This window comes from Vigna umbellata, chromosome 3 (genome assembly GCF_029865625.1).
Source record: "Vigna umbellata cultivar VRB3 chromosome 3, Vumbellata_1.0, whole genome shotgun sequence".
In the NCBI taxonomy this organism is placed as follows: Eukaryota; Viridiplantae; Streptophyta; class Magnoliopsida; order Fabales; family Fabaceae; genus Vigna; species Vigna umbellata.
Window position 1 is genome coordinate 45,686,211 of NC_142167.1, and position 24,050 is coordinate 45,710,260.

Below are 24,050 nucleotides of genomic sequence, written 5' to 3' on the forward strand. Positions count from 1 at the left end.
GTACACTTGCCGACATCTTAACAGTATTCTAAGATGACTCATTTTATACCTTGAAACAATAGAAGATGCATGTGATGTTGCTGACTTATTTTTCAAAGAAGTGGTTAGATTGTATGAATTTCCTATAATTATTGTATGTCACTGTGATTCCAAATTTCTTTGTCACTTCTGGAAGACTTTGTAGTGTAATATTAGAACTAAATTGTTGTTTTCAATAACATGCCACCCCTAGACAAATGGAAAAATCTAGTTGGTAAATAAAACTTTTTTTACTCTTATTAAAGCTATAGTTAAGAAAAATCTTAGAACTTGGAAAGAATGTTTACCTCATGTTGAATTTTCTTACAATAGAGTTGTGCACATTATTGTTCCCCTTTGAAATTGTTTATGATTTTCATCATTTAACTCGTTTGGGTTTGTTACCATTACCATCATTTCTCAATAAATTTAATAGGATAAGTTTGGGCAGGATATGTCAAGAAGTTACATGGGGAAGTCAGGGCCTAAATTGAGAAGAAAATGAAAGGGTATGCAACATATGTTAACAAAGGAAGGAAAAATATCACATTTAAAGCAAGTAATTGAATACTAGCATTTCTTAAAAGAGTGTTTTCCATCACAAAATATGTCTAAGGTTATTCCAAGATGTGATGATACTTTTCAAGTATTGGCCAAGATAAATGATAATACCTAAAAACTACATGTGTCAGGTGAGTATGGTGTAAGTAATATTTTTAATGTGGCTAATCTCTTGTTTCTTTTGTTGGTATCCTTTAATCGAATTTGAGAACAAAACATTTTGAAGAGGAAGGGAATGATGTGGAAATCATTGACCAAGTTCAAGTGCATGAGTCATGAAGCCTATACCCAAAACCAAATGGAAGCTTGAGACCAATACAAGATTTAAGAGGGCTCATCACAAGAGTCGGAGCTAAATTGCCCCAAGAAACCTTGCAAATGATGGCTAATTTAATGGAGGTACAATTACATGATGATGCTTAACATGTGGAGGCTCACATGAGAGAAGTGCTACTTATATGTGTTGTTTGCTTGAATGAGAATAGAATGTCCACTTGTTAAACTTTGAATAAAAAATTTAGAAACTTAGTTATGTTGTTTTTTCTGTAAAAGAGGTATAAATACTTTGGGAATGAATGGAATAGAGAGATGTTTAGTTATCATTTAAGGGGAGAGAAATTCTCTATTAAAATTCTTCTATGAACATTTTGATAAAATTTGTTATTTTTTATGGTGAACTTTAAGATTTATCAAGCCTTTTGTGGTACCCAATAATTTTTTGTCTTTTTTCTTTTAATTGCAACTATGCAAGTCAAAATCTCTATTTATAAATTCTACAAGTTTTAGATTTCATCATTAATAACATCATCTTCTAAATCTTATATCTTTTCCTATTTGTTGATATAATTTAATCGGTCTTATCATAAATAACTAATCTCTTTATTCCAGAAAGTTTCGTACGCAAAAAGTTTGACGTGACTAATTTGACTAGGTTGTAGGTTGGTTCAACTAATCTTATTTTAACAATTCTTCATTACCAACGACAAGTCTATACGTAACATTTTATATCTGAATAAGAAATTTTATAATTTTCAAGAAATTTAAATTATTTTATGTTACATTTTTTAATTTTTAAACAATGTATTTAAATAAAATAATATTAATTTGTAAAATTTTAATTTCTTATTTAGATATAGCACTTCTTTTAATAATAAATACAAAACTTTTACATAACATATAATATTAATGACGAAAATAGAGAAAAAAAATTAAAGGGTTAAATATGTTTTTAGTCCCTAAACTATTGACCGTTTCTGGTTTTCGTCCCTCTTCCAAAGTAAGGTACAATTTAGTCATCAATCTTTAAAAAACGTTCGTTTTGGTCGAAAAAACGAACGTTTTGAGGACTAAAACGAGGACTAAAAACAAAATTTTGAGGACTAAAACGAACGTTTTTCTAAAGAATGAGGACCAAATTGTACCTTACTTTGAAAGAGGGACGAAAACCAGAAACGGCCAATAGTTTAGGGACTAAAAACATATTTAACCCAAAATTAAACTAATAAGTGACATCAATTAGAAAATAACCTCACCAAAAATTCTAACAAATAATTTTGATATACATTAATTCATAAATAATTTTAATAATGTCATGAAAATAACTTTCATTAACATCACCACCACAAATTCGAACTTAATTATTTCAACAACAAAAAAAGTCTCATTTCACTGCAATAAAAAATAATACTTGATATCATGATGACCCAAGAAATACTCATATCACTGATGGTAAAACATAACTAACTTAAAAACACTAATAAATGACATCAATATAAGACATCACTGAAAAAATTAGTAAATTTGAAGACAAAATAATCATACTGACTAAGTTATTTATAAATTTAAAATTATTAATATCTAAAATAATGTTTATAATTAATAAAAAGTTATAATTAATTTGCTAATTAAAGTTTAAATTAGTCTTTAATGTTAGTTACTAAAATATTAATTATTTTTTATTATTGATTCTAAATTAGTTTCTATATAAATTGAAGATTATTTTAAATTCTAATCATTTTTATTTTATAAAAAAATATTTAGTTTAGTTAATATGATTATTAATTTTTATTTTTATTTATATTTGATTGCTATTTAATAATTTTATGGTAGGGCATAAAAAATTATTTTTAACCTTAGTCAAACAATAATTGATATTGACGAGTAAATCCTTAATTAACAAATTATATAATAACATTGGCAAAGAGAATAACAAAATCGAATTTAATTTAAAGAACTTTGTCAACATTGGAGAATAAGCTAAAGACAAAATTCACAAAGAAAAAACATAGATTTATAAAAAGAAGAAAATGTAAAATATTTCAAATATTTTTACGTGAAATTCGATTTTTTATTTATTTTATATTAAGTAATATAATTACTACCAGGAATTCATAAAAATTTCACTTTTAAATAACATTTTACTCTGAAGTATTTAACTTTTTTGAAAAAAATAAATTATTTCTAAAATTTTTTTATCTAAAACAATATTAGAATGATGAAAAATATAAAAGAGTGAAATGGTAGATTTACAAAAGGTATGAAACGATAAGAAAAGAAAAAGAAAATAAATATCAACATATATGTATCCAAATACAAAAGTTAGGGTGAATTCTTGTAAGCCATCTAATACATCCAAATATATAAATAACTAACTTAGATTATATCAGAAGCATATATGCAAGGGTCTCAATCACACACAATTATTATTAATTAAAAATACATAATTAAGCATTATATATATAGTATGAAATAATGGTCCAAAATGATGGTTCATTTTTAGTTCACAGTTTGATAACCTTTAGAAGTATATTCTAAAGGCACTATATATAATATGGTTCTGGAAACACAGGCATGTGACATTATTGGATCTCCACTATGTAAACACTACAACTATTACAGTAGTTAGCAAGATTATCATAATTAACCCATAAACACTGTGCCACACCTTCCACTGTAGCTTTAATTTTCAACCATGTCTTCAGCTGCATTCAAATACATATAAAAAAAAAAAACTGGAAGGTTAATTAATTACTTTTGTAAAATTGTTAATTACTTGGAGGTTGATTCTAACTTTTTTTTCACACCATAAATTTTATGTCTACACATATGTAATCTCTCTTCTTTTGATAAGGCTTGAAAAAAATAAAATTAGGATAAAATCCAAAGAAAGACAGTTAATGTAAAAGTGTTCAAAGAAAGGTTTATAATTAATGAATAATTAGGACTAATTAATATGCATGGTAGATTATTAAAGAATATGGAAGCTTTTTCATGTGTATTGTTCAATTTATAAACAGTTATGCGGACAAAATTGTCTCCTTTTAGTATAAAAAGAATTTGAAGGAACAAATTAGTTTACTTGGTTATAAATTTTTGTAATGTTCTAGTATTGGAGTCTGCTTTTACTTTTATATTTTAGTTATAAATATCAGATTCAGTAACTTTTGTAAGTGTGTTGGAAGTGATTGATAATGAAGGAACTGTGTTTAGAATCCAAAGTTGAATGTAAAAATAAAAATGACTTAAAGTAGTTTCAGTTTGCATGTAGATGGTATATATTCACGTTTGACTTGATTTCACGTTAAACCAAACATGCAGAGTCTCATTTAAGCTGTTAGGTCTTGTTTTATTTTGAAGCAATCTTCAAAGCTAATAATAACTTAAAAGAAAATGCATCTGAGATGTGAAAAATGAACAACCAAACACAGTATTAGTAGAAGGTGATGAATGCTTACACGAGTTGGAGAGCAGTTTGGTCTTGACGTGAATATTGTTGATCAGAACCTATGAGATTTACAGGGAAAAAGTTCCTGTCATAAGATTGTGAAGGAAGTGACTCACACAGTGTTCCTTGCATCATATTTGTTTGCTGTTGTTGCTGTTGTTGAGCTCTCTCATGTTCAGCTATCTGCATCAATATTCAACCATCATTCAATAATAATGACACCATGTTTATGTGTTTCTGCATATAGATTCTTGGACTGTGTGTGGTTATAGAATTATGAGAGTACCTTAGCTCGCAGATAATTGTTATGGTTTTGCAGCTCAATTTCCTGCATCATATCAGCAAACTTACACTTCAGAATTTGGTTACTCATGCAGACAAACCTTGATGTGAAATCAAATGGCAAGTAAAATGAAACCAATTAATCAATAAAGAAAAATAAAAGCATGAGAAGTTTGATATACAATATATAAAATCATTGTAGAAGAGAAGAAAAGGTAAACCCTAATCAGATTATACTTACCTCATCTTCTTCTTTATTCTGTTCATGAAACTTGCTATATATGGTAGCTTTGGTATATAAAAAGCAAAAACAAGTAAAACATAAATTAACAACGCCAAAGAAAAGTTATTAGTACCCGCTTTTGCATGAACTCGACATCAGCAAACAGTGTTTCATGCTGCAAAATTTTTAGTGCATCAGTCTATAGGAATAAAGATATAAAGACATACAAACAGGATTTATACATACATACATATATATATATATATATGCATACATACATACATACATATATATATATATATATATATATATATATATATATATATATATATATATATATATATATATATATATATATATATATATTAATTATATACCTTTCTAGACCTAACCCTACTTAATCCTTTCTCCAATCTACCCTCGAGGTTCTTGAGTTCCTTAAGACTCAGAGAACCGAGAGCTTCCCCAAGGATGTGCCTACAAAGAAAAATTGATGTGAGCTATTCACTGGAGAGAGTATATTAAAAGTATGTACAAAAAATCTAAGAAACTTACCTGTTTAGGTTCTGAATATCCCGAATTTGTCTTCTCAATTTGGATGATTCTTGCTGGTAAAACTGATGTTCTCAGTGTTAATACGTGAAGAAGAAGATATATAAAATAGTATATCATAAAAAATAATCTTTTGGAATGAAGAATTAGGATACAAGGTATGCTATGATGAAATATGAATTAATAATTTAAAAAGATTTTATTCTTAACTCAAATACAATAAAAAAAAAGAATAATAACATTTACCAATTGTTCTTAATTATATTTATTAGATATGATACTTAAGTTTAAGCAAAAAAGTATTTTTTTTTTCTTAATAAAGTGCATAAATAATGACATTAATATTGTTTTAAGAAAAAGCAATGACATAAATTAAATTTCATTCGCTGGAAATTCATATTAAAGTCCACGAAACATTGTTTTTGCTTTAGTATGTATTATTCAGAAAAGATGCATATATATTAGTGATTATTTTACTATTATTAAAAGATTAAATACACATGAGCGATTTGACTATAAAAACATTTTGGTTCAAAAAGGTTGTAATTGAGAAATTATAGTGCATTTGTTATCTGCTAATAACCAAAAGAAAACATTGTTTTTGTGCAGTATAATTTATTTTTTTATATTTCTTTATAAATTTACCTGCGTATTAACTTCAGATACAGATTCTGCGTTTGTGGAAGCAGCACTTGCCTTTTTGTACCTTTCAATAGTTGCCCTAACACTGCAAAATGAAAACAATTCAAGCAAGCGTAAAAGCTTGTGGATCAGTGCCACAAATCTACGAACAATATTGGCAAAAGTGCAAAAAATATGTTTACTATCATAAATATTTTCCTTAATTTGCTGACACATACCATTTACAACAGTAAATATAAGCATCAAGATCATCTCAGCAACTCAATTAAATTCACGTATACGAGTTTTACATATATGATTAAGCTTTCAACTTGAAAATGATAATTTATTGGAGAAACAAGAATATTTTAAATTATTTATGTATTGTATATGTGATTCAAAGTCTAAAACAAGATTCGTTCGTCTTATAAAGGCAGTTTTCTGTCAGTATAAAAGTCAAAGAAATTGAAGAGACATACAAATCACGATGCAGTTCTTCCACTAAAAATGTCATGTATATCCTCCATAAAACTCAATCTATATAAATGATTTTTCTATATTAAAGGGTGTTTCCTTTTCTGAATAAATATATAAAAGTATTAAATATTATAATGCAAAAATACATAAATAAGATTAAATGTTACCATTTCTTTACTTTTGATTCTTAAATACCACTCTTGAAAATTATGACATGAAAAATAATATTATGATCAAGAACAAACATTCTTCTATTCTGCAAATGATCCATCTATAGTAATAGAAATAATACTCTCTTTAACCAATAATAAGTATCATTTTTTAAGTTTTCTCACACAAATAAAAAATCATAATAAATAGATGATTAACATAACAATTTTACAAAATTAACTTTATGATTACTCATTTATTTTTCAGTTCGTGTTGTCTCTCTTAATCTTGTTTGGAGTACAAATAAAAACAGATAATTAATATTATATTCAAAAGTTGAAATGAGACTTATTTTCAAACTTTTCTTTTGTCATAGTTGTGAGGAAAATAAAGTATATTATAACTCTTTTTTTTCTCTGCAACACGATCATTTGAATGTCAAAAACTTTCTGCTATATCTCAATCTTGATAAAAAATTTCATTTACGTCTACTTATTTTACTTTTTATTCTTTCTATAAAAACTATTTTTTTTACTTTTATAATGACCATAACATTTTAAAAAATAAATATTGGTGAAGTGTCAAAAGATAATTTCTCCCCAAATAAATATAACACTTGAAAACTTCAGAAAACATCGGAAAACACCATAAATCCCTTTGAAGATTGCTCCTGTAGTTCTAGTGTGTGTCAGTAAACTTTGAAAGCTAAGAAATGAAGGTCATCAAGTCTCAGAACTTGTCATTGGATCGTACTCTCTTTGTTTCTTCTCCCTCTTCAGACACCCTTCTTTCTCACAAATTTTTCTAAGGACACAAACCAGCTGAAGCAGAAATCGTTTATATATATAAAAAACTCTCATCTGTTTGAAATATACTAAGGAATATAATGTGAAACCCCTCTCTCCCTTTTTGAAAACTTACTAAAGTTGAAAGTTCGAATGGAAATAGTTAATGAGATGAGTAGGAAGAAGCCGATTAGCTATGATCATCTGGCCATAATGTAAATGTAAGTTTCCCTTTTTATTGAAATTTCCAAAACACATAATTGAGAGTAGGTAGAAGATTGACGTCGAGTGAAGAAGCTTTATTTCCTCAAAGATGAAAGAAATGAAAAAAGATGAAAGAGAGAGGGGTGCTTTGCTTTTAGCCATTCTTAGAATCTGATATCATGCTGTTACTTTTAGCAACGCAGGGTAAAAAACAAACCATCCACAAAGAATAACATCAAAACACCATAATATGTAACTTCTTTAGGATACTAATTTCTTTCAAAATTCTACCAAATCGGAAAGAAAATGAACTTACAATTATATATATAAAAAGATGAACCAAACACCCTGCAGAAGAATAAATGCCACTGTGCCCTGTTGTCCTTACTCAAGAACTAAGAAATAATAAGAACTTCACGTGACCAGTGAATCGTATTTTCTTAACCCTTTCTTACAGAACAAATTGTATTTCATTCATTTCAAAAAAAGCAATTAATGAATAGTAATTTATATTCTATATGTATTCAAGAAATGTAAATATCCACCCTAGAGAGGAGTTCTTCTAGCTTAAGTTAATTGTGTCTGTGGGTGTTTTGGAAATGGGATTTTGTGAGAAAAAAAAAAGAAAAAGTGAGCACATTCTTTTATTTTTAAATTAAAAAATATCAAATAATAATCATAAAAATAAACAGAAGATTGCTATATTAAATTTATGTGGACTATCATTTTATTTTTATTTTATAATTATTAAATAAAAATATTTGAGAAACAAAAATAAATCTCCTTTTTCTATCCTCACAAAAACCTTACTTCACATATATTCTAACAAAAAAACAAGTAGCCCCTAATTCCATGAATATTTCAAAATCCCCTCTGCAAGAAAAAAAAATTATTGTGGAAGGCGTAGAGAGTATTTGACATTGATAACACCACACAAGATGGGAAACCCTAACTGTACCATGTTTCCTTGACCCTATGGTAAAGGACAAAAATGGGAAATGAATTTATGATGAGAAAAAAAAAAAAACTGTTTGAACTGTAAGAGCAATCTGAAATCTTTGACCACAGAAACCCTAATATTTTGGGTTTTGGAAGGTTCACCTTCATAACTACCTTGTACGGTGAGAAATTCAATAAAAGAGTTTTTAAACATTCTTTTACTGTTCACTTTTTCATAATGAGGTTATCAAATTAGTAGATACACATCGTTGATTTGACTTCCCTAAAGACTTAGACATGAATGGATTTAGGTGTGACTAAAGAAAAATCGAAACCCTAGATAAGTTGAAATTTTGATCAGCTGACAAGTTAATTAGGAGTGTGAAGAAAAAGTGATGATGATGATGAAGAGAAGAGAAGAGAAGAGAAGAAGTTCAATAATGAGTGCTTGCAGCTTTATGTGGCAGACTTTTGTAGGTTTTATGGTTGACATGTTTAGGGAAAGAGAGAGAGAAAGGAAAAGGATTGGAAAAAGATCAAGAGCATGGGAGAATATACACAAAGAAGCTAAGATCTCTGACTTGCAAATCTTTGTAACCCTATTCAAAGCTGTTCCTCTTCTTCATCTATCAAGTGCTATACTCCTAGTATATATCACCTTAACTCCTATTTCTATCTCTCACCACAGATCTGCAACCTTTCAAACAAACAGTTGGGGGACAAGAATAAAAGAGCAATAGGTTTGTGAGATAAACAATGCACATACACCACAAAGCTCATTAAGGAAAATAACATTATCATTAAAAAACACAAACAAACAAAAGGGACAAAATTAAAAGTGTTGGGGGAGAAAGGAAATTGACCCTTATTAGAACCGGGAAATCCAACTTGGTCCTATCTTAAAACCTCATGACAGATTAAAAAAGAGAAACTGGGATTAACATATCAGTTTCATTTGTTCAAACAAGTTGCAGACATTCTGAGACAAAATCAGCGAGCATTATTTGGATATTAGTAAACAAATCAAAAGAGCACCTTGAAGATTTGGGAGAAATTTAAGAAGGGTTTGTGCGTTGGTATATAACCTGTTGTTGGCATACTCATACAAACGGCCACGGCTTGAGAAGACAACAAGGGCAACTTCAGCATCACACAGAACTGACAATTCATAAGCTTTCTTCAGCAAACCGTTGCGGCGTTTGCAGAAGGTGACTTGCCTATTTGTGGTGTTCTCGATCCGTTTGATTTCAATCTTCCCTCTTCCCATCTTCTTTTGAGAAGAGCCTTCTTGAGCTTGATTTGGAAGCTCCATGGTTTGAAGCTAAAAGTGATTAAGCAGCATATACCAAAACCAGATAAATTAGTCAGTACGAGTTGGATCATTGAAAAACAAAATATATATGCAAATCAAATGATGAAATAGGTTGAAGACAAAGGGAAAGAAAACAAAAGGAAAGATATATGTGATGATAATTGTATGTATGTGAACAAGGGTTTGGTGTGATCTGGATTTTGGCATGCTATAAGGTAGTGACTAACCATGAAATTAGATAGCAATATGCAGAAACAATAGTTAGGGTAAGAGGGTGCAAACAAACAAGTCCACTATGTGATCTAACCTTAGGAATCTGCACTATATGTAGTTCTTTGGTGTAAACCTTGAACTCAGGTACAAAGGATGCAAAATATGGAAGTGAGTTGGCCTAGCAGACAGGTATTTATGGACTGAAAATAGACCCTCCAACAATTACCCAACTCACACTAAAATTTAACTTCTCGTGTTTGAGAATTAAAGCATGAGAGAGAGAGAGAGTGTGTGTGTGTATGTGTGTGTATGTGTGTGTGTGAGTGGCTTGAGGTTCACCTTTCATGCTCCATAAACCATCCATTTCTTCATGTATGGGGAAAAGGAGAGGGAGATAATGAAAGGGTCTTTTCGAAAGTGACTTTAATTTGTTAATGTGGGGTTTGATTCAATTTCAATGAGAGGGACATCAACATAAAAGTTTGCACGCAAAATTCTCAAGCTTCAAATTTTTAACTCATCAAAGAACAAAACCATTTTGCTTCTTCGATTTTTAGTTTTTGGCATTTTACTTCAAATATGCCTTTGCTTGCACTTATAGAAAAAAGAAAGTAAAACAACCCAATATTTCTTAATGATTAATATTAACATTTATGCTTTAGTTTTTGAAGAAACAAAAAGTTAAAATATAAGCATATAACAAGGGTTTTTTCTTTTTTTCTCCTTTAATTGATCCTTTTTACATTTAATTATTTTTCTGTATTTTAAAATTGAAAAACATGAGAGTTTCCAATGACTTGTGACCCTCTCTCTTGAATTATTACAATTTTAACTAAGAAGGGTTCCCACGTGATGTCTGATCATAATCTTCAATTCTTCTACTTATATTTCAGATAGTCTTTGTGGGAATGGGAAAGTTGGTTTGAATTTTTCACTTGAAAATTTTCTTCCTTTCCCTTTTCTGCATTTCGATTTTGATGGCCGGGTTAATATATCAAGAACCCTAATTAAACATTTAGATTTTGAAAACAATTAGGCATAGTGTATGTAAAATAGTGACACTTTTATCTGAAGGATTGCTTTTCCCACAGTATAATAAACATTTTCACAGTTTTTGGGGTTTATACCACCATTTATACTAACAAATATGGATTAAATTGCAAATGGATGATGGAACTTGTAGTGGAAAAGAAAAGAAAAGACAATGACTGATAAAAGTGTAAGAGTCATCACAAAGAGTTCTCTAAAAATAATGGTTGAAGATTCAATAATTAGAAAACTTTAATTTATTGAAACATGGGAAGAAGAATATAGTCATACTATTTTTCTCATTTTCTTTTTACTTTTAATTTCTTCAATAGTGTCCTATAAAAATGCCAGTTTTTTTCAAAGTATGGAGGTGGTGGGAAAAAGTGCGTACAACAAATCAGCATTAACATCACCATCATGTATATTTAAATATTAAAGATTGTATTAACTATCTATAAATTCAGTAGTACTTTCATTTCTAAATTCTAAGAAACGATTGTGGAAAAAAAAAGTACTGATTATTTAACATCAACTTCATGTATATTCAAATATTAAATGATATTAATTAATATATCGTTCACTATACAATTACGTAAATTTATAATAAAAGTTACTCAAGAAACAGGGTCCAGTAATGAATACAAGATAAAATAAACTTTTGTTGTGTATATGAATTCAGCGTAAGCCAGTGTATATAAAAGCCAACCGAGAAGTAACATTTGAAATTTGACGATAAATATTAATGGTTTTTGTTTCTTCTTTTCAACTTATTACTCATTATGTACGTATAATATATATTTCCTTTATCTTCAAATTTACCTGAAATAATAACATATAAAGAGCATACTACTTTTTGTAACTATTTTTTTATTTTCGTATCCTTTTTTATAATTTTATTTTTATTGTTGTAACTGTTATTATGGCTATTTTTATTATAAAAATTAGTATTTTAAAAGTTAAATATGTTTATAGTTCATAAATTTAGATGTAAAATTGAAATTCATTCATATCCTAAACTTTTATATATTTTAGTCTCAAAATTTATAAAATAAATGCATATAGTTCTCCTGATCTAATTACATTAATTTTTTTTGTCTTAAACGGTGTTTCAAACTAGCATTAGAATAGAAATAAATATTAGCCTGAAACGTCATTTGATACATTAAAAGAATATAACACAATTAGGTTAGGCTAACTATATTTTTTTTTAAGTTTGAACCTTTAAGATGCCAACCAGCTCATCAAGATTGAGATCGTTAAGGTTCTTAGATGTCCTCAATGTAATCAAAGTTTTCATATGTCTTACCTAAAGATTTTAACTCGTTCAGGATAGTTTGAAAGCGGCTAAACATTACTTGAACGCTTTCATTATCTATCATGGTGAACAACTCATATTGTCTAGTAAACAAATTGAGCTTGTTTCTTTTAACTTTGTTGGAACCTTCATAAGTGACCACCAACAAATGTATGTTTAAAATATCCAGAATCACTCCTGAATATCTAGAAACAAATATATGTTTAAAATAAGTACAGATGAAAAAGTCTTTTAGAGAGGATATAATATAAACAACATAGATATGAAAAAATTGTTACAAAGATATGTTTTTAATAAAGAATCAATTAAAAATATTTAAATTTATTAAATAATTAAAACTTGATTAATCCTTATAAATATTATTTTGAAAACGATAATTTTCCTCAACGTTGTGTCCGTTAATTATTATTAGGTAATGTGAAAGATGTATCTACTGAGAATTCTAAGTCTCCCCACTTGACCACATGAAACCATCACCTATAATTCCACCATTAATTCACGACGAGACCAGTCTTTTGTCAACTGCGTGTTTCAGGGAGTATTATTTTAAAAATAGTTTTTATTAAAATAATTTCATAATATTCTTATAGATGAGTTTAACCTCTAATAACTCCTTTGTACTCGTATTTTGTTTTTCATGAAATAATATACTTAGGTATTAGAATATCACAATAGCAATATACACACAATAGAAAATAAAAAATGATGTCTTGTAAAGAAAAAATATAATAATAAATAAGAGTAAATAAAATCACAAAAAAAATGTAATGTGATTATTAATTAAATGAGTTGGTTCACTAGCTTATTTAGTTATAAAAAGTAGTATATAATCCAAATATAATCCAAAATTAAACACAAAAGGCGAACAAATAAGTTTCTAATATTGATAACTTTTATGTCATTTATCCATTTATAAGATTATAGTTTTGAATGAATAAATCCATAATATTTTGCTCTCTTGAAACATTTTCTTTATCTCCATCTACAATAAAAAAAGTTTTAACTAATAATATTGAAACACAAAGTAAAAAATAATTAAATTAAATTTGGTGGGTTAGTGAGCCAACCCAACTCACCACGGTTGAACCCGGATGAGTCGGGTTCTTAGTAGACCGAGTTGAAAATTGACCCATATAAACTAATTACATTTTTTTCAAACCCAACCTTAACTCATTGTGGACCGCCCGTGGGTTCTAACCTCATTTGACAACACTAGTTGTAGGTTCAAATATCAATTATTTTATGGTGTACGACAAGTGAATCAAGTTACAATATTCAAATCATGGTTCTTCGGTTACTAAGCTCTAAGTAAAAAAGTTGCACCCTAGTTGACAGTCAAAGCTTTAGCTAAATTGTAAACTCTCAATTAAAGAGATAACAGCTTCAACAGTTTCAGGACATGGCAATATTACAAAGATATGTCTCAAATAGGGATTAGATGTAGGTGCATAGGCAACCTCGTAGCATTGGATGTTGTATTTGTTTGCATGGTTGTTCTAACTAAAAACTTTATTTTAATAGTATGTAATGTGTGCCAAATGTGATGGCTTTTATTACTGAGTATAAGGAAATATTTCATTATCTTAAATGGGAAGGGTTTGGTTTTATTAGGTTCACTAGTGGAAAAATGACTTTTTATAACGTACAAAAATGATATTTTATATCGTAGTTACTGGGATATAGTTCTGGGCGATATAGTAAGTCTGCGCATTTTATAACGTAGCAAAAATTTACGTTATAATATGTTCAACATATTATAACGTAGTTTCTGAAGTACGTTATAATATGCGCAGTTTATTATAACAAATTCTTCATTTGTCCGTTATAATAGGTGGAAGATATTATAACGTAGAAAATTTTGTACGTTATAATATGTTATATATTATTACGTATATATTATTGTACGTTATAATATGTGATCAACGTACCATATCATACATTGCTTAGTACGTTATAATAAATGTTTTTAAAAAAAATTGATTATTAAATTTGACATCCATTGAAATTATAATAATATTCCTGTATTATCATCTCATCCAATCCATTTATAATAAATATAGCTTTAAATAAACAAATTTATTGAAACTAACAAAATAGAATTCATATCAAATATTAAATAGTCTAATATTTAATACATCATTTATACATGAAACTATATATTAAATCCAAATATTACATTAATGTACATACACTATTTAAGTGTAGCCAAGTTTCTACTAACACTTAAAATAAAAGAAGCCTAGTTCCTTCTAATGTCTTCCATGTCTGCAGCTTCCATGGGAGATGAATCATTAAAGATCTACAAATAAAATAATAGAGTTAAAACAATATTGTAATGAATAGTTGGATAAGTATTTAGTTAGTTTTTTAATACCTTATTCCATGATTCAATAATGTTTGTACAAATAATGGTATAGTCAATAATGTTTGTACAAATAATGGTATAGTCATGTTTGTACAAATAATGGTATAGAAAAATGGAAAGGTTACTTAACCTGTAGCTACATACTCCGGTGCAACATAACCATGAGTACCAATAACTCTGGTTGAAACATGAGTGTTGTCTCCTGTAGGACCATCTCTTGCCAAGCCAAAATCCGAAAGCTTTGGGTTGAAATCCTACATATATCATAGTTCTACTCTTTCAGAATGAAGACATACATGCAAACAACAGGTGTTGTTTTCTTCACAAATTCACAAGCCAAACTTTCAATGTTAAATACCGAATCAAGTAGGATGTTGGCTGCCTTTAAATCACGATATATAACATTTCTATCCAGGGTATGTAAAAATGTTAAAATTAAGGTATTATGAATCAGGAGGAAACTATGGTTCAGTTCAAAAACAACTATGTTGAACATAAGGGTGTAAATACTAAACAAGTCAGATGTTCTGTTAGGGTCTGAATTAAACCTCAACTGCTTATTAAAAATCAAGGTTTAGACTTTTTAAAAAGCTTGTTTATGTATAAAGACTAAGTTTCTTGAGACTCTGCAAAATGTCTATTAGACTTGATAGGTTGGTCTGGTTATATATATAACATTACATTATACAAATAATATATAAAAATATATGCCACAATATACTAATATAAAAACATAATTACCAATAATGATTTTTTGAAGGCCAATCTAGACTTATAGGCTTATAGATCTTATATAAAACAGGTCATGCAAGTAGGTTTTGAGGTTAAGCCGAGCGTTCAAACAAGCAAAGTTATGACTTTAACATTGACATATAATAGACCAGATCAGACTCAGATTTTGCAATTATGAATTAGACCAAAGCTTAGTCTTACCTATTTCAAGACCTTTGTACAATGGTACCCAATGCATCATTTCAGACTAAATATGTTGAAGAGTAAATGCACTACTTACCTCTAAATAAATGATTTTCCAAACTTCCTTTATGCATAAACTCATAAACTAGAAGCCTGTTTTTTCCATCTGAGCAGTAACCAATAAGTTTCACCAGATTTTCATGGTGAAGCTGGCTTAGATAATTGACTTCTGCCTGCAAACATAATGGGCAGAAAATGAGTCAAGGCTTACCAACACCAAGAAGTTATACAACAGTTTAAGAGTTTGTGTAGGACTTGGACATACCAGCCATTCTCTGTGTCCTTGAAAACTTTCTAGTTTAAGGTTTTTGATGGCCACAACAACTCCAGTCCCTGGTCTTGTGGAGCATAAGTGTTCTCATCTATCCATCCCTTGTATACAAACCCAAACCCTCCTTCTCCAATCAAGTTTTCTTGCCTGAAGTTCTTAGTGGCCTCTTTTAGTTCATTGAAGGTGAAGGACTTTAGGTTACTGGAGATGCGTTTGTCAACATTTGATCCTTAAGTTTTTAAAGGAGCTTTTCCTTTAGTAGATTTTGAGTTCTCTTTTATCTTACTTCGAGACTTTGAGCCTCCTGAGAGTAAATGAATGTTAATTCACACCAGTCACTACTTCTAAGAAGAAATAAAAGGCGAAAATCATTCAACATTATTTAGAACCTGAATCAAAGCGAAGAAACCTGACAATTTCCATCATTTTCATACCAATACCCACACAATCTGGAGGCTTACATTTAAGTTAACAAAAAGACAAAAAAATCCATCCAGTTCTACGAAACCAAGGCCTTGAGAACACTAAAAAACAAGAAAACAGAACAAGAAGGTTCATAGAAAAATAGCTAGTCCAGTAATCTTCCAGGTTACAGCCTGTGAACTATTGTTTTAACTCTTACCCTTTGGAAACCATCGCCTTCTTCTTCTTCTCTCCGTGTAAACCAAAGTCACAAAAATGGAACCATCCACCATGACAAACAAATATCAAAATTCAAAGCATCAAAGTAGAAGAAAAACAAATCAAGGCTTATTTATATTTTGCACTAAAGAAAAATGAGGGAAAACACACACACACACGATTAAAACAACCAAATTAAAACTGACCAAAGAAACTTGTGGAAGACACATGAGCCACTAGTTTTCTGCAGCTGTTTCCCATGATCAAAGTTTTAATCTTTTATATCAGAGGAGAGAACAACAGCACCAATGGCGAACAGGGTGCGAATGAAAAGATCTCCACCAAACGAAACACAATCCCCACCAATCTAAGAAATTAGTGAAATTAATAGAAGAAAAACATAACAAATTAGGGAAAAACATAAAACCTACTTGGTTAGACTTCAGAGATTTCGAGGAAGAGGCAGCGGAGCCACTGCGTGAGAGGAAAGAGGCAGCGGAGCGTGAGAGGAAAGTGGCAGCGGAGCCACTGCGTGAGAGGAATGAGAGTGAGAGGGAACGTGAAGAGAGGAATGAGACGAAGAGCCACTGCGTGAGAGGAATGAGAGTGAGAACGTGAAGAGAGCAATGAGACGAAGAGGAAGAGAGGAATGAGAGTGAGAGGGAACGTGAAGAGAGGAATGAGAGTGAGATATTATAACTGATTTCTAAAAATTCGTTATAATACATCAATAGGTTTTCAACTTATTTACAAGTTTGCCACCGCTTTTCATATTATAACTGATTTTCAAAACTACGTTATAATATGTTTTAAATTTATTTACAAGTTTGCCACCGCGTCTCATTATAACTGATTTTAAAAACTACGTTATAATATCTCCCTATTATGATGGATAATTTTTATCCGTTATAATAGGTTTGTTATAAAATGTCATTTTTCTACTAGTGGTTATAGTTGTTTAATTTTGGATTATTAGGGTTTGGTTCTATTAGGTTATAGATGTTTAAGTTTGGATGATTTTTTCATATCAGAGATACTATTGAAAGTCTTTCTATTCAAATACTTGTCATACACTTGTTGTACTAGATCAAACACTATAACTTGAACTTTATGGACTCATTTTTGGCTTTCCATCTTCAAGCTTGCTAATTATTATAAAACATGACACACTAATTGATATGGAACAACATGTCTAGATAGAAATACAACTAAGAACTAAACAAGAACAATTAAGAAATGAAATTAAAATACTAAAAATGTAAAAGAGAACGAAGAGGAAACTTATGATTTAAAGACATGCCACTTGGAAGGATCCAAGATAAGTGCTAATAAGGATCGCAACTTGTTCTTCACAAGATAAGACCCAAATTTAGACTAAGAAACACAATGTTATCTCAAAGAAGTAATGCAATTGAATGCAAAACTCTTTATATTCAACTTTGAAGGTGTGTAAGGTGTATGTACAAAGGAGACTTTAGGTTGCTTATATAGCACTAGGAGATGAAGTAGGTGGAGAAAACTAAAGGATGTGGAACTTGAAGACCTACAAGTATGGACAACAACTCTCAAGGCTATTTTAAGTCCTACATCTCTTAATTATACAACCTCCTAAGGATATATAAGCTACCTAACTAGTCTAAAGATCAAAACTAAAACTATACATGAAGTAACTTGCATTATAAGCAATTAAAAGGAGAAAAGACTTATTTATTCTTCTTCCGTTTTTAAGTCCAAGCTATATGAAGTCTCACATTGCTTACACCTTAAAGAAAAGAAGAATATATAAGTTTCTTTACAACCAAACTAAGAAAAAGAAACTAGAAACTATAATAGTCAAAATACAAGCCTAAGAAAACCTACTATGTTCTTTCATTTTATAGTTTTTATCACTCTTTAAACTCTTCATCCTTGCCCTATGTATGATTATATAACTAATGACCATTAATAACACAATAAACTCTTGACATTTTCATTTTATAACTGACAAAACAAACAAAACACCCAACACCCATTTTAGTTTACCCAACTAAGACACCCTAGGATCTCTTGTATATATAATTAATAATATTCTTTCTTGATAAGAAAAAACAAAACTTGCATACTTATCTCAAAGTAATGCATCAAAAAGATTAATATCATTTTCAACAAATACACAAACATCATCTCCTTTTTCTTTATGCTCTAATGTAAACATCTTGTCAATAAATTTTCTCTTGGCACCTTGCACATTATACATGAGATTCACATTTCATGTCATTGCTATAACAACTCATCATTATTTTAGATCAAATTCATCATCAACACCGTCTTGGTCAAGTCAGATCTCACCACACATGCATCAATGAAGTGATTGCACAACTATAAGAATGATCTACATTAATCTTTCTCTAATGATGCAACACAACATTTACTCTATTCAACACATCAAACTCTTCATCTTTTTCTATTGATTAGTGTTGCAACCAAAATTGCAACGAGATTAGAATTAGACTTTGGTACCTCTGTTAAATATAACAATAAATAATAGTTTCTTATGGCATAAGCATGCAACGAGATTAGAATTAGACTTGATATCTCTATTAAACATAATAAGAAATAGTTTCTTCTAGTAAAACCACACATTTAAATAAAAACACATAAAATGTGATTTGACATTCCAAGTCCTACAATACAAATACCAAAAAATATATTATTATTCAATATACAATTTTACTCAAAAATTGCAAATATTCTTACACAATTTTTACAAGGATAAAAATGTAAACTCTTTCATATAATGTTTACAAGAATATAATTGCAAACTTTATCATAATACACAATTGTACAAGTCTTTTATACATCATGTTAAGAAGTGGACTTTAAGCCTAACTCAACCCAACAAAACCGACTTGTAAGATGAGGTTTGCACCCACTTATATACTATAAATTGGTCTTATCTCTAGTCGATGTGGGACTTCCAACACCTCCCCCTCACACCGAGGTATATACATGTCCAGCCCGAGACTAGTCGATATGGGACTTCCAATACACTCCCCTCACGCCGAGGTATATACATCTTGAGCCTGAGACTAAACATTAATGAGTGGTCCGATAGTGTTCGATAGCGGGTGGAACAATATGTCTACACAAATCCCGCTAGGATATGCTCTAACCTAGCTTTGATACCATGTTAAGAAGTGGACTTTAAGCCTAACTCAACCCTACAAAACCGGTTTATAAAGTGAGGTTTGCACTGTCAGAACCATTTAAATTCCCCATCTTAATGGGAAACGTGTCTACAAGAGGGGAACGAGACTCAAGAAGTGGAAGACAGGTGGCTGTAGGAGAGTGGACGATTGGTTTTCTGAGGGAATATATAAGCTAAAATTTCAAAAGCTGGTTCCACTTTCTGCATGCAATCTTCTCCTCCAAACCTTCTGAACTCGTTTCTCCTCCTTCTCTCTAACTTCTCTCTAAAATTATCATCTTTTCCTCCATTAAATCTCATGTTTTCTTCCATCTGATCATCCATCAGAGTGTATGTAAGGTTGTTGGTGGCAAGGATCCTCCTTTCAACCGATCCTTTAGTGGTTTGAACTGGTAGGTCTTCCTGATTCTAATAAAGTCTAGTTTGGGGCACATGCAAACCAAGTTTTTGTTGCATGTGTTTATCTTCTTCTTCTAAGGTTCTGATCACGTTTCTGGTCTTTTAGGTTGGTTCGTTTCTCTAAACAGTGAATCTGGGCGTTTGAGTGTTGGTCGTGGTGCAAAGTTTATATTGTGAGCGATCGGTCTGTTAAGAGGTAAGGGAAGCTATTAAATTTAATTATGCATGTGATGATTTTGTGTATGTATGGAATGAATTGATTGATGATTTGTATATGAGTGTATGAAATGCATGTTTCTAGGTTTTGGGTGGTTCTGTATAAGTCTATAAGGATTCTATAAAATTATGTAGAATAGTTGGGTGTTCGGTCTCAACCATTCGGTTATGGTCAGGGAATAAGTTATCAATAGAGTTAGCATTTTAGCCTTACCAGGGTATAATCGTTCGGTTTATAGGAAGTGATTAATATATCAAGTGTTGATGGTTATATACCTTTATAATCAGTCTTGTTGGATTAGGTATTTTAGTTTGTGATAGCTCATATATTAGTATTAGTAGACTTCGTACTTAAACTAGGCTTAAATTATGTTCGTTTATGATCACATACAAGTGTATGGGTATGTCAGCTAAAATGTATTAACGTTCGGTTTCCTTAAAAGTACTAGGTTTGATGAATAGTTTGTAGGAGTAATTATAAGTGTTCGGTAGCAGCTCTAGGTGTTTGGTTTTGTAAAATAAGTAAAATATCGTTCGGTCTTACACCAAGGATCAGTAGTTATAAGTGTTTGATATAAGCTCTAAGGGTTCGGTTTTGTCAGATAGTGAAATAACGTTCGTTCTTGTTTTGAGTATAGTAGAATATCGTTCGTTATTACTTTGAGGATATTGAAATATCGTTCGTTCGAGTATTGAGGATAGTTAAATATGGTTCAGTCTTATATTAAGTATTTGGTTTAATTAGAGTGTTCTATTCTTAAGCTGTGTTCGGCTCATGTCAAAGTCATATCTATTAAATAAACGTTCGGTTATATTCGTCTGTTGTTTAGATCCTTTCCGTTCGTTGGTAACTAAGGGTGGTGTTATTTGAGCGTTCGATCTTCTTATGTCAAATGTTGTTTGATCTTTCAATGCTGATGTTATGGCTTGGTGCTGGTTGTTTATTACAACAATGATCTATTATGTATGGGAAGTATTATTGGTATTCAAGTAAAAGTTTATGTTTCAAGTAATGTGGAAGAGAATTCCGGGGAGGAATGTCTCAGTGTAAGGATAATGTGATGGTAAAGTATGAATACGGATAGTGAAATTCACGGAGTTCATCCTGATATTCTGATGATTACCAGTTCTCAAGTAGAGATGGGTAAAGTCATTATGTGAGAATGGCGGGAGGTGCTAGCCCATAGGTTCTTGGGTGAGTTATAATGGACTAACCTCGGGTGGCAGCTGATGGTTTTCCAGTTACTCCACCACCCGAGTGCATGAACGGCCTCAAGCTACATATTCATACAATCCGGATGGTCAAGTTAAGTGTTAGTCGTACGTGAATTATGATATTCAAGTTATGTGTGACATCTATGTTGGCTCTTGTATGCTATAGCGTTCGGTCTGTAATGATTTGTAGTTTTATTTCATGTACGAATGCATGCTTAATTGAATTATAGTACCTTACCCTTATTTATGTTTTATCCATGTTGTCGTTCGGTTTTCTATTGCAATGATCATCCTTGTTGGCTGTGAGCATAAGAGGAAGGGCTTACGTTGGAACAGGAGCTGGACGGTGAGACTCCTGCTGAATAGGAGATGATCGTTCGGTCATATAGTATAGATAGTTTTGGTGAAACGACCGTTCACTATTTTATTCTGTAAATATAACCGTTCGGTTATATAATGAACGTTCGATAGTAGTATAAGAAGCTCTTGTAAAGTTCAAAAAAATTTATGGTTATTTTTGTAATAACTGTAAGTTTGACTTTAATATTGTAGTAACTGTTCTATCATATTATTAAATGTTGACACTTGTATATATTTGTGTGCTATATTTCTGGGATGTTACATGCACCCACTTATATACTATAAATTGGCCTTATCTCTAGTCAATGTGGGACTTCCAACACACTTCCCTCATGCTGAGGTATATACATCTCGAGCGTGAGACTAGACAATAGTGGGTGGTCCGATAGTGGCCCGATAACGGGTGAAACAATATGTCCACACAAATCTCGCTAGGATAGGCTCTAACCGGACTCTAATACCATACTAAAAAGTGGACTTTAACCCTAACTCAACCCTACAAAACCGGTTTGTAAGGTGAGGTCTGCACCCATTTATATACTATAAATTAACATTATCTCTAGTCGATGTGCGACTCCCAACACATTAAAAATACTTATTAATTTACTAAAATCATGAGTACACTCCATTGAATAGAGCGTAATAATTATAAATTTTCAATAAACAATAGCACGATTAAAATTCTTAAGAAATACATTACTAATTAATATTTTTCATGTATCCAATGTCTCCCATCACTTAACTCACTTTATAGCAACTTTTTTTTGCATAACACACCATGAATATATTGTTAATTAACATTTTCATTTTTTTATCAGCAATAATATTTTACAATGAAAATTTCACTGGACTTCACTTTTCCTTTTATATTCTTTCAAAACTTGAAAATTATGATGATTATTTGTTAGAAAAATAATTGACTAAAGCTATATGATTTTAGAAGTTTCACTCACTCCATTTATTTTTTTATTATATATATATATATATATATATATATATATATATATATATATATATATATATATATATATATATATATATATATATATATATATATATATATAATATTTTGGAATGATACAATTTATATACAATCCTATTTATATGCAATAATCTTAAATTAAAAAGATATTATTGGTATTCCTCTAGTTTGCAAAATAAAATCTAAATAGACTTATTAATTTAGCTCAGTTTACAAGATGTGATAAATTCATATAAGAAAAAGTTAAAATAGTAACAAAAGTCCTATATCTCGGTTTGTGTGAGTTGGTCTTAGGTCAAGATAGGTTGGATTCGAGATGTCTCGACTCTGTCATTCATTCTAAGTTGATCCAATTCATTTCTTTGGCTAAGGCTGACTTAACTAAACCAATTGTCGAGGCTTGATCAGACTATCGATTTGGGATGACTCGACTCAACTTCAATTATGACCAACTTGTTTTAATATTCAGCTCAAGCGAGCTCAACTCAACCTTAATCTTAGGCTGACTTGATTTAACTCTAGTACAAATCGATCTCCTCGACCCTTAATCCATGGCGATTCAGCTCGACTTGTCTCAATCTTTAGTTCAGGTTAACTTGACTTGACCTTTGGTTATTGCTAATTAATTGAGCCAACTCAGCTTGACCTAGGCCATCTTGGCTAAATTCTCGATCCAAGCTAGCTTAGTTCAACCCTCGACCCAACCGTCTTAGCTCAATTGTTGATCCAGGACAATTAACATCGATCTTTAAACTAGAAACTCAACTATTCAACCCAAGTTGACTTAGTTCCACTTTCCATCTAGATCGAATTGATTTAACTCAAAATACAGATTATATATTTAAGAATTAGTTAACACTTTGTAATAGAATCAAAAACTTTTTCTCCCTTATCCTAACTCATTCTAAGAACGTGCTTTAAGGGCTTTTTAAAATCTCTCATTTAGTATTTAGTATGACAAAAAAATTAAACTTATTTAGAAATGGATTGAGAGTGATCCATAGGCCACAACAAAATTAACACCTCTATCAATGAAGTGATAAAGAAATAGATT

At 30.3% G+C, this 24,050-nt stretch overlaps 1 protein-coding gene and 1 pseudogene across 4 annotated transcripts; both read right to left on the reverse strand.

The window, feature by feature from the left end:
* Positions 1–3,254: 3,254 nt before the first annotated feature.
* Positions 3,255–10,342, reverse strand: LOC124823469 (agamous-like MADS-box protein MADS1). Of its 4 annotated transcripts, none has more exons than XM_088110600.1 (9): positions 10,076–10,342; positions 9,622–9,857; positions 6,006–6,087; positions 5,364–5,416; positions 5,186–5,285; positions 4,942–4,983; positions 4,590–4,631; positions 4,314–4,486; positions 3,255–3,560 (listed from the first exon to the last, which is right to left on the reverse strand). In XM_088110600.1, the coding sequence occupies exons 1-9, from the start codon at positions 10,076–10,078 to the stop codon at positions 3,557–3,559; spliced, it is 735 nt and encodes a 244-aa protein (XP_087966726.1). In that variant the 5' UTR covers positions 10,079–10,342; the 3' UTR covers positions 3,255–3,556. The 4 variants fall into 4 exon arrangements, with proteins under 4 accessions (XP_087966726.1, XP_087966724.1, XP_087966727.1 ...); XM_088110598.1 differs by having other exon boundaries at positions 5,364–5,425; positions 10,076–10,332; XM_088110601.1 differs by having other exon boundaries at positions 5,364–5,425; positions 10,156–10,331.
* A 4,553-nt stretch (positions 10,343–14,895) lies between these two features.
* Positions 14,896–16,913, reverse strand: LOC148202672 (putative serine/threonine-protein kinase PBL2; annotated as a pseudogene).
* Between the last annotated feature and the right edge of the window lie 7,137 nt (positions 16,914–24,050).